General features: G+C 39.3%; 1 protein-coding gene and 1 pseudogene across 1 annotated transcript; both read left to right on the forward strand.

The window, feature by feature from the left end:
- Positions 1-5535: 5535 nt before the first annotated feature.
- Positions 5536-5844, forward strand: LOC110552140 (large ribosomal subunit protein eL29-like). The gene has a single exon (XM_021643225.1). It carries the CDS (start codon positions 5536-5538, stop codon positions 5842-5844), a length of 309 nt encoding a protein of 102 aa, XP_021498900.1.
- A 6717-nt stretch (positions 5845-12561) lies between these two features.
- Positions 12562-13002, forward strand: LOC110552135 (ubiquitin-conjugating enzyme E2 variant 1-like; annotated as a pseudogene).
- Positions 13003-16617: the final 3615 nt, after the last annotated feature.

A 16617-nucleotide genomic window follows, 5' to 3' on the forward strand; every position in this document is an offset into this window, starting at 1 on the left:
GCTCAGCACCAGAACTCTTACAGCTGGAAAGCTGTGAACTAGAGATGAAACCATAAAGGAAAAGGAGCTTTAAAGAAAGGGAATGAGGCCTGAAAAGTTATGCAACCAAGCTGTGGCTGTTCTCTGTGGGAGGCCGAGGTTCACCAGAGCAGAGCTGGAAGCTCCAAGTGTGAAAAATGAAATGAAATACAACCATTCTGTGTTTACACTCTGAGAGGGGACGCAGTTACATATGCCTCCTCCACAGCTTGGAAGACGGACTTTAAAGTGAGACCACTTTCTCCCATCTATTGGCTTTATTTGGAAATCCTACTTCTTGAGATTCTTGACTTTTGGATACATTAAAAATCGGTGTCCCAGATGGTACACACACTTTAAAACTGCATGTACTATAGTTAATGACCTATTATAAAAGGATTTTTAGATTTAATTTTGACTATGTCTTAGAGCTAACTTTAAAGAATCCTTAAAGCTGTCTTTTAAAGAATATGATTCCAATCTACCAAACAGATAGCATAGCAATTTGAAGAAAAAGAACAATTCTAATTTTGGAGATTACTAAGAGCAGATTTGAGGTGATTTAGCTTGGAAAGACGATGAGTTAACAGATCGGTCCCTAGCCCAATTGCCATCAGAGGAGTGCCATCCAGCAACTGGTGGGAGCAGATGCAGGGACCCACAGCCAAATATTAGGCAGAGCCAGAAGAACCCCACAGAAAAGGGAGAGGCGGGATGGTAGGAAGAAGCCAGAGGGGTAGAGGAAACCAGGAGAGTAAGGCCCGCAGAACCAACTAAGCAGGGCTCAAAGGAGCTCACAGAGATTAAAGTGACAAACACGGACCCTGTTTGGGTCTGTCATTGGTCCTCTGCTTATATAGCTTGATGTTCTGGTGTGATTCCCAAAAGTGGGAGTAAGAAGTGTCCCTGACTCTTTTGCCTGAGCTTGGGACCTTTTTCCTCCTACTGGGTTGCCCCCACCAGCCCTGATATGAGAGTTTGTGCCTAGCCTTATTGTATTTTTTTCTGGCCATGTTTGATGAATATTCCTGGGAGGCCTGCTTTTTTTTTTTTTTTAAGAGAATGGGAGGAGGAGTGGATCTGGGAGAGAGGGGAGAAGGGAGAGAAACTGGGACGGTTGAGGGACAGAAAACTATAGTCAGAATGCAATGTTTAAGAGTAGATAAAATGAGGGAAGGATACAGAAATTGTGGTACATTTACACAATGCAATAATATTCAGCACTTAAAAAAAAGGAAAACATGAAATTTGCAGGCAAATGGTAGGATCTAGAAAAGATCATCCTTAGTGAGGTATCCCAGAAGCAGAAAGACACACATGATATATACTCACTTATAAGTGGGTATTAGACATATAATATAGAATAATCATCCTAAAATCTGTACACCTAAAGAAGCTAAGCAAGAACAAGGACCCTGGGTAAGATGCTCAATCCTCATTCAGAAAGGTAAATGGGATAGACATCAGAAGAGAGAGAAAACAGGGAACAGGACAGGAGCCTACCAGAGAGGCCTCTGAAAGACTCTACCCAGCAGGGTTATCAAAGTAGATGCTGAAACTCATAGCCAAACTTTGGGCAGAGTGCAGGGAATCTTATGAAAGAAGAGGGGCAGAGATAGAAAGAGCTGGAGAGGACAGGAGCTTCACAAGGAGAGCAACAGAACCAAAAAATCTGGACACAGGGGTCTTTTCTGAAACTGATACTCCAAACAAGGACCATTCATGGATATAACCTAGAACACCTGCATAGATGGAGCCCATGGCAGCTCTGTCTCCAAGGGAGGGAGGGCAGGATTGAGAGGGAACGATAGAGGGGGCTACAGATGGATTACAAAGTGAATAAATTGTAATAAATAAAAACAAAAAATTTTAAAAATAGATAAAAGAAAACAATGTCAAGAGACTGGTTTTTAAAATTCTATTAGTGTAATCACTGTATTACATAACATTTATAATAATAAAAATACAAAATTAAAATATTTAAAAGCTTATATGCCATGATTTTATAATATTTAAACCCTAATGATGTAATAAACTTGTAATAAAATAAAAGATCTTCAATAAAATAAAACATAATGTGAGATGATACATATTTTGTAGGCTTTATTGAGCCATTCCTCTGTGTGCATATGTGTGCATGTACGTGTGTGTGTGTGCACATGCCCCCCTTAGGGAACAGTCATGTTGGGTTAGGGCCCATCATAATCATCCCACCTTAAGTCAATCACCTGAAAAGACCATAACTTCCAAATATGCACAGACACTGGATGTTAGAACATCAACATATGTGATGGAGAAAACTAAGACCCAAATTCAACCCATAGTAGCTTGTCAAGGAGGAAAGTGGGCTGTGAAAATTCTGGTAGGCTGGGGGGAAAAACATGCAGCAGGAAAGAAATGCATAAAATGAAACTGGATAGGACAGAAGAAGATAAAAGACTAGCACATGCCTTGGTGGTGCCTTCACTCTGCCTGTGTCGTAAGCGACAGAAAGACCACTCTACTGACAGTCTGGGACACAAGACACACACAAGCTCAACGACAGACAGGGAAACCATTTGTCAGATTGCTGTAATTTCAGTCCAGACAGTAAATGAGAGAATAAGTTGATTACACTTCTATATTGATTAAAGAAACATCCAGAGGTATGGAAAGAGAAGTTGACATGCATTGAACACCTCCCCATAGTGCCTTGTTAAACACCTTAGTCAACCCTCAAAGCAACACCATCTCAGTGGCGTTGATACAATTAAAGTTACTGAGACTTTCACATTAAACCCAAGATCACTGACTCAGTAAGCATTGGGGACTGCACTCAAAAAAAAAAAAAAAAAAAGCAGGGAGCAGGGAGGCATGGAGGCTTGTGGAGATGGCTCAGAGGCCAAGAGCACAGGCTACTCTTCTGGAGGATCCTAGTGCCTACACTCACAACCATATAACTCTAGTTCCATGGAATCCAATGCTATCTGGCCTCCACAGGCACCAGGTGGGCACGCAAGTGGTACATACAGGGAAAACAGCCATACACACAATATTTTTTCAAGGGCATGAGAGGAAGGAGACAAAAAAAAAAATCTTCAGAAAATGTTCACATTGTTGAAGTACACAACTTGGAGAAATAAGAATTAGGGAGGTACCAACAATTTATATATTAAGTGAATGTGGGGTTAAAATGAGGAAAACACGAGGAAAAAGAAATATAATTACATACTTACATGGAGAAAAACCTGCAAAGATCTTAATACATGCTTTTGCGTTTTTATCCATGTGACCATACTTCCTTTCAAAAATTAAAACATCTTTGAGAAAAGAGCAATTGCGTAAACAGAGATCGATGTGGTTTTTGATGAGAGTGATTCCCTCAGGCTCATATATTTGAACACTCCCCAGCTGGAGGCACTGTTTGGGGAGGTGGTTATCTACTTGAGAAAGTATTATCACCGAGGGAAGATTCTGAGAGTTTGTAGCCTCATCTCACTTCCAGTCTCTCTCTGCTCCACAGTTGAGGTTGCAGATGTGACCCTCAGCTTCCTGCACCTGCTACCATACCTTCCCACCAAGGCAGACTCTTATCCATTTGGAACCATAAGCAAAAATAAATTGTTTCATGCGTTGTTTTTGTTCCCAGCGTTTTATCACAATATAGAAAAGTAAGAAATGTACCAAGTCAGAAGCGAAAGGTGCTTAGAAGTTGGTTCTGGTCTTCTCCCACAATCTTAATTTTGTTTTCTTAACATGCCTGATTTGTCATTATCATGGTATGTTGTTCTTTAACATTGTCTACAACAAAGAGGAAAATATTTAAAGACTCTGTGTGGGTTAAAAAGGCAGTTAAATCCAATAATGATGTAGAAATTAGAAACAGCAATCCATATTATCATTTTGTTAAACCACTAATCTCCATCAAACGTAAAATCAATGTACTTACTCAGCCTTAGAAAGAATTTACATTCAAATGAATAGAGCAGAAAAGCTTTATTACAGCTTTACCAGAAAGAATGCCTGGCTACAAAAAGATACAATACTGAGAATTTAAAATTGTGTTGTTTGAAGCAAAGAAATGTTCAGGAGCACAGATGCAGAATTAGTGCAATGCTCTTCTTATTTAATTTATACAATTATCAATTATAATAAAACTTGCTTTTTGTGTAACCTCCTCACAATCTCTCTGCTTCCCAATTCCTGCCTTATCAGTGAAGAACCAGAACTCCTTGGCACTAAAAGTGGAAATTCTTATGGTACTCTGAATAGCTTTTAAGCCACAGCTATTATAACTCCAGCCCTTTATACTAAATGGCAGTTTTAGCGAAAATAATGACACCATCTCAAGAACGAAAGGTGGGAGAACCATGGCTCCGCCAATTCTTATTTAGAAAGGATTTTAAGCGAACTCTTATTTTCAAACTTAAAGATCATAAGGCACTTCTCTTAAAATGAGGTGTATGGATTTTGTCCTGCATCAATCACATATCTCCTTTCACATGCCTGCTGTGGAGACTCAGTATCTCCAAACACTCTGCCAAACAAGGGCTCTGAAAGTGTCTTCATTGATTGGCTCTTCTGCCCAATGAAAAATTATTTTTTTATTGGAAATGGCTGTCAGGGCTATTTTTATTGCTCTCCTAAAGGCTCCATCTGTAATCACACACTACACTTCTCTTCTCTGAGAACAAAATGAATTAGATGAATGCCTCTCCTCTTCAGATGACATTCTGGGCTGTTTTAGGAGCTCAGACTGTGGACCCAACAGAGATTGATGCTCTTGGCTGGTGCCATTCCCCTGGGGATCTTTACACGCTTAAAGACAGATAAGTCACTAGGGAGAGTAGGCTTGCAGACCTGTTACAAGTTTGCTCCATTTAGTTTAAACCTCTTTAGGAAACAGTTCCCACATTTAACTTCCAAAGGCAACCAATAAAATGGTTTGAATTTTCCTAGCCTTTGGAAAGGAATTTCTAAATACCACATGAACTAAGAGACAACTAGGCAGACTGTGGCATGTCCCTGCAAGTCCAGCATTTGGGAGGCTACTACAGGAGAACAGCCACAAGGTTTAGGCCAGCTTAGTAGTGAGTTCTACATAGTGAGTTCTAGGACAGCCTGGGACACATATTAAGACCCTGTCTCAAAAGACACAAAGAGAGTCAGACACAGATAAGTTTACTTGCAGCATGAGTCTAATGACTTAAGTTGGATCCTCAAAAGCACAGTGGCAAGAGAGAAATGCTCCAGAAAGGTGCCCTCTGACCTGTACCTAGACATGCAGACACATACACACAAACACATACACACAAACACACACACACACACTGGAATTTTTATTAAAAAGCAAAGGGTATTTTTCTCTTCTGGTCTCAGGTGCCTCAGGAACGCTGAGTTACTGTGAAGACATGGCCAGGTCCAAGAAATCACACCACATATAACCAGTCCCACAAATGGCATAGAAATGTCATCAAGAAACCCTGACCAAAAATATATGAATCTCTTAAGGAGACTGACCCCAAGTTCTTGAAGAGCATGCATTGTTCCAAGAAGCGCAGCAAAGGGGGCCTGAAGATGGAGGAAAACACTGTGAAGGCAGTGAAGGCACACACAGAGGCCATCAAGTACCTTGTAAAGCCTGAGGCAGCAAAACCCAAGTTGTCCCAACTACAAGTCCAGCGACTTGCTTTCATCTCCCACCCCATGCTTGGGAATTGGATTTGTGCCCACAGAACCAAGAGTTGGAGGTTCTACCAACCAAAACCCAAGGTTCAGATCAAGGCTGAGGCTGCAGCTCCAGCTCAGGCTCCCAAAGGTGCCCAGGCCCCTGTGAAGAACCTCTAAAAAGAGTTTCTGTCTGCCAAAATGAAGACAGATGGGCTGGCTGGTGCCCTGTGCTTTACAAATAAACTTGAGGCAACATTCGTTTAAAAAAAAAATTAGATAAAGAGAGCTGAAGCAATGACTCAGCAGTTAAGAGCACCGGTTGCTCTTGCAGAGGACTCGGGTTCAATTCCCATCACCCATGTGGTAGCTCACAACAACCCATAATCCCAGTACTAGGGGCTCCAAAGGCATGCGTGTGGCACAAATATATACATGCACCTAGTAGAGCAAATCTAAAAGAAATTTTAAACAGACAAAGGCACAAGCAGCATTTATCACTGTGTTCTTGTGAAAAGTTAAGTTTGTTCACCTAGAGCCATTTGGCATGGGTCTGGGGAGATGGCTCAGTAACCTTGCTGTAAAAGCGGAGCCTAAAGTTTAACTTCCCAAAATCCAGCAACTTGAGGGCCAGCTCGCCTGGGGTGTGAATCTGCAAAGCAGCAAAGAGACATGCCTTAAATAAGGTGGAAGGCAAGGAGGAACACCCAAGATTGTCTCTCCTCCGACTTCCACATGTGCCTGCACTAACATACTCAAGTACATGCATACACACACTTATACACACACACACACATGAAAAAGAAGAAATAGAGGGCTGATGAAAGGGATAAATGGCGACAGGTGCTTGCTGCCAAACCTTATTACCTGAGTTCTATCACTGAGAACCACATGATGGAAAGATAAAACCAACTTCTCTAAGTTTTCCTCTAGTCTCTTGTGAGCTATGACACATATATAGACCTGTATATACACTCACATGCACACACGCACGCACACACAGAGACTAAATAAAATTTGCATGTACATACAAACATATATTTTTGGACAGGGAGAGAGGGAGGGAAAATGGAGGGAAAGAGAGAGAACTGTCTGGCAACAAATAGGGTGAACTGAAAGGTCTTACTGTTGGCCCTATCACTGAAGCATCTGAAACTTCCACGTTATACTCTTGCTTTTTCATAGTTAAAGAGTTACCTCTGGAGAATTCCTTTGTTTAAAATTCATGTAAGAGCGAAACATTAACAACTTTAAGTACCCTAGTTAATATCTTTAGGGGAACCATTCATTGGGTTGTTAGCTAGCACGGTAACTACATATGAGGTTTGAAGAAGCAAAGGATCAGACACCACCTTTCCAGTGTTGGTGATAGAACTGCCAGAAAGATACTGGTTTAGGGCACCCCAAACACTAGGAAAAAAATCACGACTTCTAAATAATTTTTTTAAGTGTTTCTCACATTTCTGGAGTCTCCAAAGCACAGAACAAGGTGCTGCTGGGTTCAGTATCTGCAGAGGGCAAACTTCCTGATTGAGAAGGCCTCTTGATGCAGATCATACTGAAGAAGGGGCAAGAGATGTCTCTGGGCTCCTTTTATAAGGACACTAATACTTTATATTATATACTATATATATATAAATTATATACTAATAATTTATATGGACACTGAGGGTTCTCCACCCTTAATCTAATCACCATTCAAATTTTGCAAGCCTGTCATTGTGAGAATTAGAATTTAAGCACGGGAATGCAGGGGAGGGCAGGAGAGGGGGAGAAGCATTCTCTTCGTGGCAGGAACTCTAGAAAATTATTAAATGACTTTCATTTGGCCCAAAATAGGGACTTCTAAAAGAGAAGGCAGGAAAGTACCAAAAAACAGGGTGGGGCTTGCTCGGCTCTTCTGATTGCACACAAGTAGCCCTGCAATCAAGCTCCCATTCCCTAGAAGTGAATGGTACAGTTCATATGCTGTTTATGACATACACATCTTTCACATGTTTTTTTTCTTGCTAGTAAAATATGTTTAAGCTGGCTTCTCCAGAAAATTCACACTATTATAAAAATGGGTAGGCAGAGGAAAACTTACCTAATAGCAGGTAGAAAGGGTACCATGATTTCTCAAAAAAAAAAAAAAGAAAGAAAGAAAGAAAATACAACTATCGTGTAACATAGCCATACCATACCATACCTTAGGCCCATAGTTCTCTAAGTCAACATACAGTAGAAATACCTAGACATTTATGATTGTTGCTACATTGTTCACAATAGCTCAGAAATGAAGCGAGCCTAGATTTCTACCAACAGATGAATGGATAAGAAAAATCTAGTACAAATACTAGTGGAATTTTATTCAGCCATAAAGAAATACGAAATCATGGCATTTGTAGGAAAATATATGGAAGTCAAAACAAGCCTGACTTGAAAAGATAAACACTACATGTTTTCTTTCCTATGCAGAACCTAGATTTGTATCTATGTATGAGTGTATCTGTATGTGTGTGTGTGTATATATATATGTATATATATATATGTATGTGTGTATTTTTGCATTTATGCATGTATAGATAGGCCAAGAAAGTAGAAAAGAAACCATGAGAGAAGGAAGGGATCTTAAAAGAGGGGAAGATGGGAAAAATGAATGTTGGGACATGATAGGGGACAAGGAAGAGGGGATGAATAGAAAGAAGAAGGGCAGTGGAGGTGAGAAAAGAGAACACAGTACAACTCACATTATGAAAATATCACAGTGAAAATCATTATTTTATATGTTACATTTAAAAATTAATGAAGATAAATTAAAATTTAAACTACCATAGCTTCTAACTCCAAACATATAGAAGCGTGGAATAATTTGCTACTATGATTATCTGTGTCATTGACTTTCAAGCAAGAAAAAGTAAGTGAAAATTATGTAACACATCACTTTTACTGTAAATAAAATGTCATTTGAAGTGTTACTTCATCTAGAAAGACTTTAGTGATAGCATTTATACAAACATACTTAACATTGGATCTGCTGAACTTGTAGTCTTATTGACAATACTGTAAAAATCCACTATGAGCCGTCCCAGGTGACTGCTGAAAAGAATCTGTCACAGTCTCAGAACTCTACATGAGCTTCTCTTCTTGCTGGACAACCTAGTGAGGTGACAAGATGAGCTGTGTGAGCTCTGTTGGCCACAACTGTAAAGTCACTCCTAATCACAACTGAGTCATCACTAGGCTGAATGGTGCTGGGGTAGCTTGCTTTATAAGTAGCTCCTCTTCTGACATCACCCACAGCAAACTGTGTATAATCCATGGCATCACTCTTAGGATCGTGCCTACAATGACTGTCTGCACAGGGCATTTTTCAAGCATGTCTACTTCAAATAATCAAATGGTTAAGGGTGAACACAAAGAAATACTAATGATGGTAACTGCTACGTGACAGTACAGATGACATTTTATTCCATTTAAGTCTATGCTGGTTAGTTTTTATCAACTTGACACAAACCTAGACATACCTGGAGGGGATCTCAGTAAGAAATTGAGTTCATCAAATTATCCTATAGCCATGTCTATGAGGCATTTTTTAAATTGGTAGTTAAGGTAGAAAAGTTCCAGCCTGGTGTGAGGCTGTGCCATCCCTGGGCATGTGGGTGTGGGTTGTATAAGAAAGCAGACTAAGAAAGCTATGGGAAACGAGGAGGAATAAAAGTTCCAATATGGTTTCTGCTTCACTTCCTGCTTCAGATTCCTGCACTGAGCTCCATGCTGGCTTCCCTTGATGATGGACCCATAAGCCAAATAAACCCTTTTCTCCCCAGTTGCTTTTGGTCATGGTCTTAATACAGCAAAAGTAAGCAAAGTAGGACAATGTCTTTCAAGTTTGTGATGCTTTCACAGTGAGAGTGCAGGGCAGCAATAGGAAAAATATTTGTGTGATTATTTTAAATTGTTGACAATGAAATTTCCCAGTTTACATGAACATTAACTGTATGCCAGCGTACTTCCTCTCTAGTTTTGCTAGCCGTCTTGATCTGGGGATCCCCTATCTAAGCCTACCCAGGCTGGAATTTCCGACCACTGTCATACCTACCTGGGCATTTTATATGGGTTTCTAAGAATATGAGCTCTGGTCCTCATATTTTGACAGCAGTGGGGTTTTTTGTTTGTTTGTTTGTTTGTTTTTGTTTTTTTGTTTTTTTTTTGCCTTGATATCTTCCCAGCCCCACATTGTGGCCAGAACACAATGGATTTTCTTACACTATCCTGCTGTGTAAGCCCTGTTCCCATAGAAGGAATGCCCCTGCCTTCCCAAGTAATGAGTGCTGCAAGCAAGATGTTTCTTCCCCCACAACCTCAGCAATGAAGCTTAGCATGCACAGGGCATTAGGCAAATAGTTGCCATTTGGCCATGAGACTTGCCATATCCCTAGAACATCTGGTGATAGTGATGAGAAAATTCTGCATGTTTATTATTGTTTCGCTGTCCCAGGTTTGCACTCTGAGCTATCTTAAAATATAAGCTTCAGAGAAAACCAGTAAATGTTCTTGAGGAGTTATCAACTAAAATTCCTTCTGGATCTGCCATTGGTGGGTGGCAATCCAATAATTTTTTGACACAAAACATTGATAATAACAATCAAGCTAGGCAATGTTCCCCCAATGAGCTACAGCCCTAGCCACTGGTTTTTAGAGACAGGGTCTCACTCTGCAATTCAGGCCGGCCTCAAACCCATGATTCTTTGTTCCATATTATCTACATGCTAAATGCTGGGATCAGCTATGTGCCATAAAGCCCACATCTTCATTGATTTTTGTTGATTTCTCTGGACTAAGAATAATAATATCTGAAGTACTCTATCAAAAGTAGTAAGAGGCTTAAGAGATGGCTCAGCAGCTAAGAAAACTTGACGCTCTTCCAGAGAACTGAACTTCAGATCCCAGCATCAATACCAGGTGGCTCACAAACACCTATCATCGAATTCCCAGAGGATTCAACCCTCTTTTCTAGTTTTTGTGGCTACTGCATGCATGTGACATACATCCACACTTTCCCATACACATAAATGAATTATTAAGCATTTAGAAAATTCTTGAAAAGTCTTTCATCGCATAGTGTTTACAATATTGCTGAATGTTTACAGACAGTACAATGCTAGAAGTCTAGAGTTTCAGCCAAAATTCCAGAACTGCCTTAGGAAATATTAGTGTAATGCTAAGTTACTATGCTCCATGATTTCTGGGTGATTTAATAAAAAGTATTTTAGGGGTCTGGAGAGATGGCTCAGCCAGTAAAGGGTTTGCTGAGCAAGCACGAGGACCTGAGCTCAGAGCCCCAGTGCCCACAGAAAAGCCGGGTGGTGGGAAGCATCAAATCCCAGCCGTGGGGAGGAAGGTGGGAAGACAGTGTGCAGAGCTGGATCTGCACATGCCAGGTTCATGAGAGACCAACTCAAAATGCGGGGTAGAGCGAGACCAAGAAAGACACCCAAGGCTGGCTCTGGCCTTCCTGTGCATGTGCACATACTAGAGGGAGAGAGAGACAGAGAGACAGAGACAGAGTGACAGAGAATGGAAGAGAGGAAAGGTATTTTAAAAGTTCTCACTATATTTTTCTTACATGCTTTCAATTTATTACTATACCTTAATACTCACTGTGCAAAAAATTAAAGAATATGATTAAAGTGATCAGAACTAAAATACTAAAGAGTGAAATATAACATCCTGTAAATTGAAACTGGTATCAAATCCTATACATTCGCCTTAATTGGAATGACAAAATGAGAAACTTTAAACATTGGGGATGGGGAAGCCAGCTTTGACAAACTGGCTTTAAAAAAAAATCACATTCTAGTTTAAGAGATGCCTCCTGTTTCTAAAATACATGTTATTTTGATCACAATATATGTAATTCATAAAGTTTAAAAGAAAGCTATAAGTAAAATTAATCTAAAAATGTAACATCTCAAAATAATGACTTCAAGAGAAAAATTATTAAATATAAAAATGTATTTATTGTGGACAGTAAAATATATAACAAACTTTTTAAAGTTTCCTCAATTTATTGACTCCTAATGTGGTTTGATCGTAGAATGCTTGCCCAACATTCATGAAAATTTCAGTTTTAGCCCTATGACCACAGAAAAGTACATACATACATACATTCATACATACATGCATGTATACATACATAAAAATTCTGTTTATTTGAACTAAACATTAGCTCATCTTTTCGGAAAACAACCAGGTATTATTTATCAAAAGGTAAAAATAACTTTTTTGCATAATAAAAACACTTCCAGGATTCTGATTTACCTGTGTGAATGCATATTACACGTTCAAGGATATTCATTAATATATTCAAGGATATTCACAATGTTTACTATGAAATACAATCTAAATTCCACCAGTTGGCAAGTCAGTTAATATATTAGAGTACCTAGGAAAAAGAACGAGGTAGGTTACAGGTTATAACTGACATGAAAAGATTCCGCTAAAGAAGAGGGTAAAACATATGTAACTACAAATGTTTATGCATGTAATGAAAACGTTCTAGAAATTAACTTTGAGACACTGAATGGACATGAGAAAATTTGAGGTATTATGAATTAACTTAAACTTTAAGATATGTATTAATTTTTACTTCATTTAAAGAAAGACACGTACCTGTGTGCCCACCGTTAAGGCATTTTTATATATTTAGAAAATAAGGCTAAGGTTCTAATTCTATAATATTTAACAATAATTAACCTAGAGACAAGAGTACAGTTGTGAGTAATTCCAGCTACCTTCCTTAATACTACCTTAATTCCACTAACCTTCCATGTACAATATGCATAGTATGCTCATAAAAAGTAGACTGTTAAGAAATATTAATAAGGAGCTGGCTTTCAGCAATAGTCATACAAGATGGCAGCCATCAAAGGTTCAGGAGTAAAAGTCCTTCAAATTTCCGACTGTTGGAAGAGCCGGAAGAAGGCCAGAAAGGGGTAGGTGGTTGCACACTTAGCTGAGGTCTAGAGGACGGAGAAGACATGACACTTACAAGATGGACAGGGATGAAAATTGGGCCTCCAAGAACAATTTAGGAAAACCAAATATTCAGCCTTAAAATAGAACGTGGACCTAAATGCCCAGAAGCACCCCGGTGTGTAAGATTTGTAACAAATGTCAATATGAGCTGTGAGCAGCTCAAATGGAGTGGCTGATCCATGAGCCACCGCAGTGCTGGCCAAGTGGCACAATTCCCACAGCATCAAAGTCATCCTGCAAGGACTTCCGCACTTGATAACGTCAAAAGAGAACTTGAAGCTGCCATCACTGCCAGAAGGACAGTGTTACAGCAATTAATCACCAGGGCCCTGGCCTCCGCTCTCCATCCAGAGAAAAAGAGAGAGAAAGAAAGAAAAAAAACAAAGATTAAATGAAATGTTATGTGAAAGGATCAATTGTCCTCCAGATACGTTGACTGAAAAAGCAAGATACACGGCAGGCTACCACTATCTCATCTGACAGGGCAGTGAGAAAGCACCTGAGGGCCACACAAAAACAGAAAAGATACTTTGTAAAGCAGGTATGTGATTACATTGATGTTTAGACAAAATTATGAAGAAAAAAGTACAAAGCCTTTAAGGGGAAAAAAAGCTACCACAAACAATATATTAAATGACTTAAACTCCAGGTTGCCAAACATTTTGGTTCATAGTAATTGTTTTTGTCCCTACTAATTTTGGCATCATGTCTCTAGGCTAAAATAAACACTAACACGTTACTAGGCCCAGATAATTTAATAACCACTTATGTCCCAACCAATAATAGCCATTTAAAAAGATAATCCACATGAATGGTTAAAAAATATTCTTTACCACATGTACTTCTTACTGGGATCTGCATGCCTATCAGTCAACCGTGCAACTTCTCTTGTCCTGTAATCAGAATGGGTGCTCAGAATGGATGCTGTCCTTCATTAACTATTCCACACGGATAGTCGTGGTCCTCGTTCTGTTCCACAACACCCACCAAAATCCAGCCTCCCAAAGATGAGGCCCACTGAAAGGAAGACCGCAAATTCTTATACTGAAATTGTGAACTACCTAGAGCTAGTAATAAGCACAGACGTTGAATACCATCCTGCTTTTTCTTGAATATTTAAAAACCCCTCAGCACCCATATGAGGACCCCTCAGATCCCCAGAGACCTCAGTACAGTTTGAGACTGGGACAACTTTCCCTGACACCTTCCTGGTTCTTCATTTATTTGTCCTTATTTGTGCTCATAAAATCATCATGTTGGAACAGTGAGAACTAGCCACCAAGTCTGACAACCCAGGATGATCCCCAGGACCCACATGATAGATGGGCGCAATGTAACTAGCTACCTCCAGTTCCTGATACCATGAATCCCCTCCATGACAGACTGGACCCTAGAATTTGAACCAAAATAAACCTGTCCTTCTTTACTTAGCCTTTGCCAAGAATCATGTCCCAGGAACATGTTTTTAATACAATTAGACACAAGACAAATAAAATATGCTCCCATACTGAATATCCTACCCAGATTTATTGAGCTTTCTTGGCTATTGAAGATTTTCACATCTACTCAAGTTGAAGCTTGAGTATCTTAAATATAAGTTGTTGTTGTTGTTGTTTTTAAATCACAGAAAATGAAACTTCTTTCTTTATAATTCCCAGTCACGATTCCTACAAGCATTCATTCAACTTTTTCCAAAAAGGAAATAATAATAATAATAATAATAATAATAAAAGATTCCGGTCCAGGTCGTTGAAAATGGGTGTCTTATGTGTAGGTAACAGAGGAATGCACAGGGCTGTTCCACCACCTTGTGGCCTGATGGAGAACTGCTGCTTCAGTACCAAAACCTTACAAGAATGTGAAGGTTTGCTGGTTTTCCCAGCCTCTCCAAGTAGTCTGCCTCTGATTCCATGCAATTTAACTCCAAAACAGTTAAACTGCAGACAGCCCTTCCTAATTGCAAACTAAATCCACAAATGAAAGGCTTGACTCTAAATCCACGCCACTTCTTTTTTATTTTATGATCCAGGTGACCTCTGCTACTAGGCTAATTATTCTGAGGAAATGTGAATAACCACCCTGAGAGGCGTGCTAAAGCCAATGTGGAAATGTCTGCTTTTACCAAGAGTTTAACATTTCAAGTCAGTCGTCAAACTGTAGCTTGAAACTAGGTGCATTGATACAATGAAAATTAGAACACTTTCCCAGCTAGCTGAGTCGGTACAGACCTGTAATCCCAGGAAGGTTCCAGAACAGCCTGCATTACCCAGAAACCTCTCTCTCTCTCTCTCTCTCTCTCTCTCTTTCCCTCCCTCCTGACTCCCTGCCTCCCTGCCTCCCTCCCTCTCTCTCTTCCTCTCTTCCCCTTTCTATACATTTACTTTCTCTACAATTAGCATATACTGGAGAAAGGAGGTGACCTTTTGTACTGTACAAGATTGTCATAAGAATTAATTAGCCAAATAAAGGGTTTTGTTTAGTGTCTAGCATACAGTTTGTATCCAGTAAACATCACAACGATATTCTTCACAATCCTAATATAATGCCTTGTATGTACTATATCATAAATACTATTAATATAAACTATTTATATTAACTATTAATATAAATAAAATTAAAAATTTTAATATGATATTTGAGATTTGCTAACAGTGACAGTAGTTACAGGTGCAAGTAGGTCAAACCTTTACATCAGCTTTAGCTAATCCATGCATTACCCTTGTTAAATATGCCACATGCATATACATACACACACAACCCTTGAAATTCCTGATTGTTCTCTCCTTCCTCATCTGTCTCTCCACCTCTCTATATCACCTGGTCTTTGCATTTCATTCTAAAGTGCCTTCCTTTTCTCTTTTTTACCACTTCATTTCATGCAAAATAAATAATGTATGCCTCATTCTGTTCCATAGAAGGTCTGCAGTGAATAATAGATAACTCAGCTTCATGCTTAGTGAATAAGCATTTTATATTTCTCCAAGGGAAGAAAATGAAGTCACTTTTTACCATTCCACTCACTGATCCTGTGCTCCGGGAGCAGAAGGAAATGGGTTCTTTATATTGACCTTTGGGGAAAGACAAAATTAAGTTTCCAAGCACAAAGTTGAAGGCTAAATTGCCATGAATTCCAGATACTTTGCACAAAGCGAAGCAAGAAATGTCCCTGTGTGTGATGATTGCACAGGCCACATTTACAAAGGCAGAGTCCCTGTCTGTCTCTGACCTAAGAGGGTCTCTCTTCATCTTTTCCAAAGGTCTTCTGCACTGTCCCCCAGGGACATCTCCCTGAGTTCCCCTCACCTCTCGTCACCCACATTACTCATCCCTGGCACCATGTTTCTTTAGTTTTAAAGTGGCATCTGAGAGTTACCTATGTGGAAAGATCTGCCAGCAGCTTCATTTGGTTGCTGAAGAACAAAACTGAACACCGAAACATTAGTTGCAAAAACAAGCTTGGAATATGATTTACGCCAGATGGTTTGGAACAAAATTTGAATTGTTCAAATGTAAATATATTCATCTAGCATAAATTTTCCTTACTTATCCATTATTAATTAGGACAGAGATGTTTTTTATACAGAAAAAAAAATCACTTATTGGATTTTCTCAAAGACCAATATTTTTGTTTTGTTTGTTTGTTTGTTTTAGGAATTTATAAATAATGGCCATAATCATCTTTGGTTCTAAAATATACAAGTGGGACTGGGATTGTAGCTCGGCGGTGATGTACTTGCTTTACATGCACAAGGTCCAATAACCAACACTGCACTGAAACAATATGAAATTAAAAAAAAAACTTTAAATATAGGCTGAAAGACAATTGCCTTCAAGACCCTGGTCAAGCACTAGGTGGTTTGGTTTAATGGACTTTATTTCAACATTGATTGACAGCCCTATCCAAGAACATGTGTCACAGGAAGGGGCATCATC

Source organism: Meriones unguiculatus, chromosome 5 (genome assembly GCF_030254825.1).
Source record: "Meriones unguiculatus strain TT.TT164.6M chromosome 5, Bangor_MerUng_6.1, whole genome shotgun sequence".
Classification (NCBI taxonomy): domain Eukaryota; kingdom Metazoa; phylum Chordata; class Mammalia; order Rodentia; family Muridae; genus Meriones; species Meriones unguiculatus.

What these genes read in the sequence shown, in the direction of transcription:
- LOC110552140 (XM_021643225.1), top strand. Translation starts at nt 5,536, where the DNA reads ATGCATTGTTCCAAGAAGCGCAGCAAAGGGGGCCTGAAGATGGAGGAA.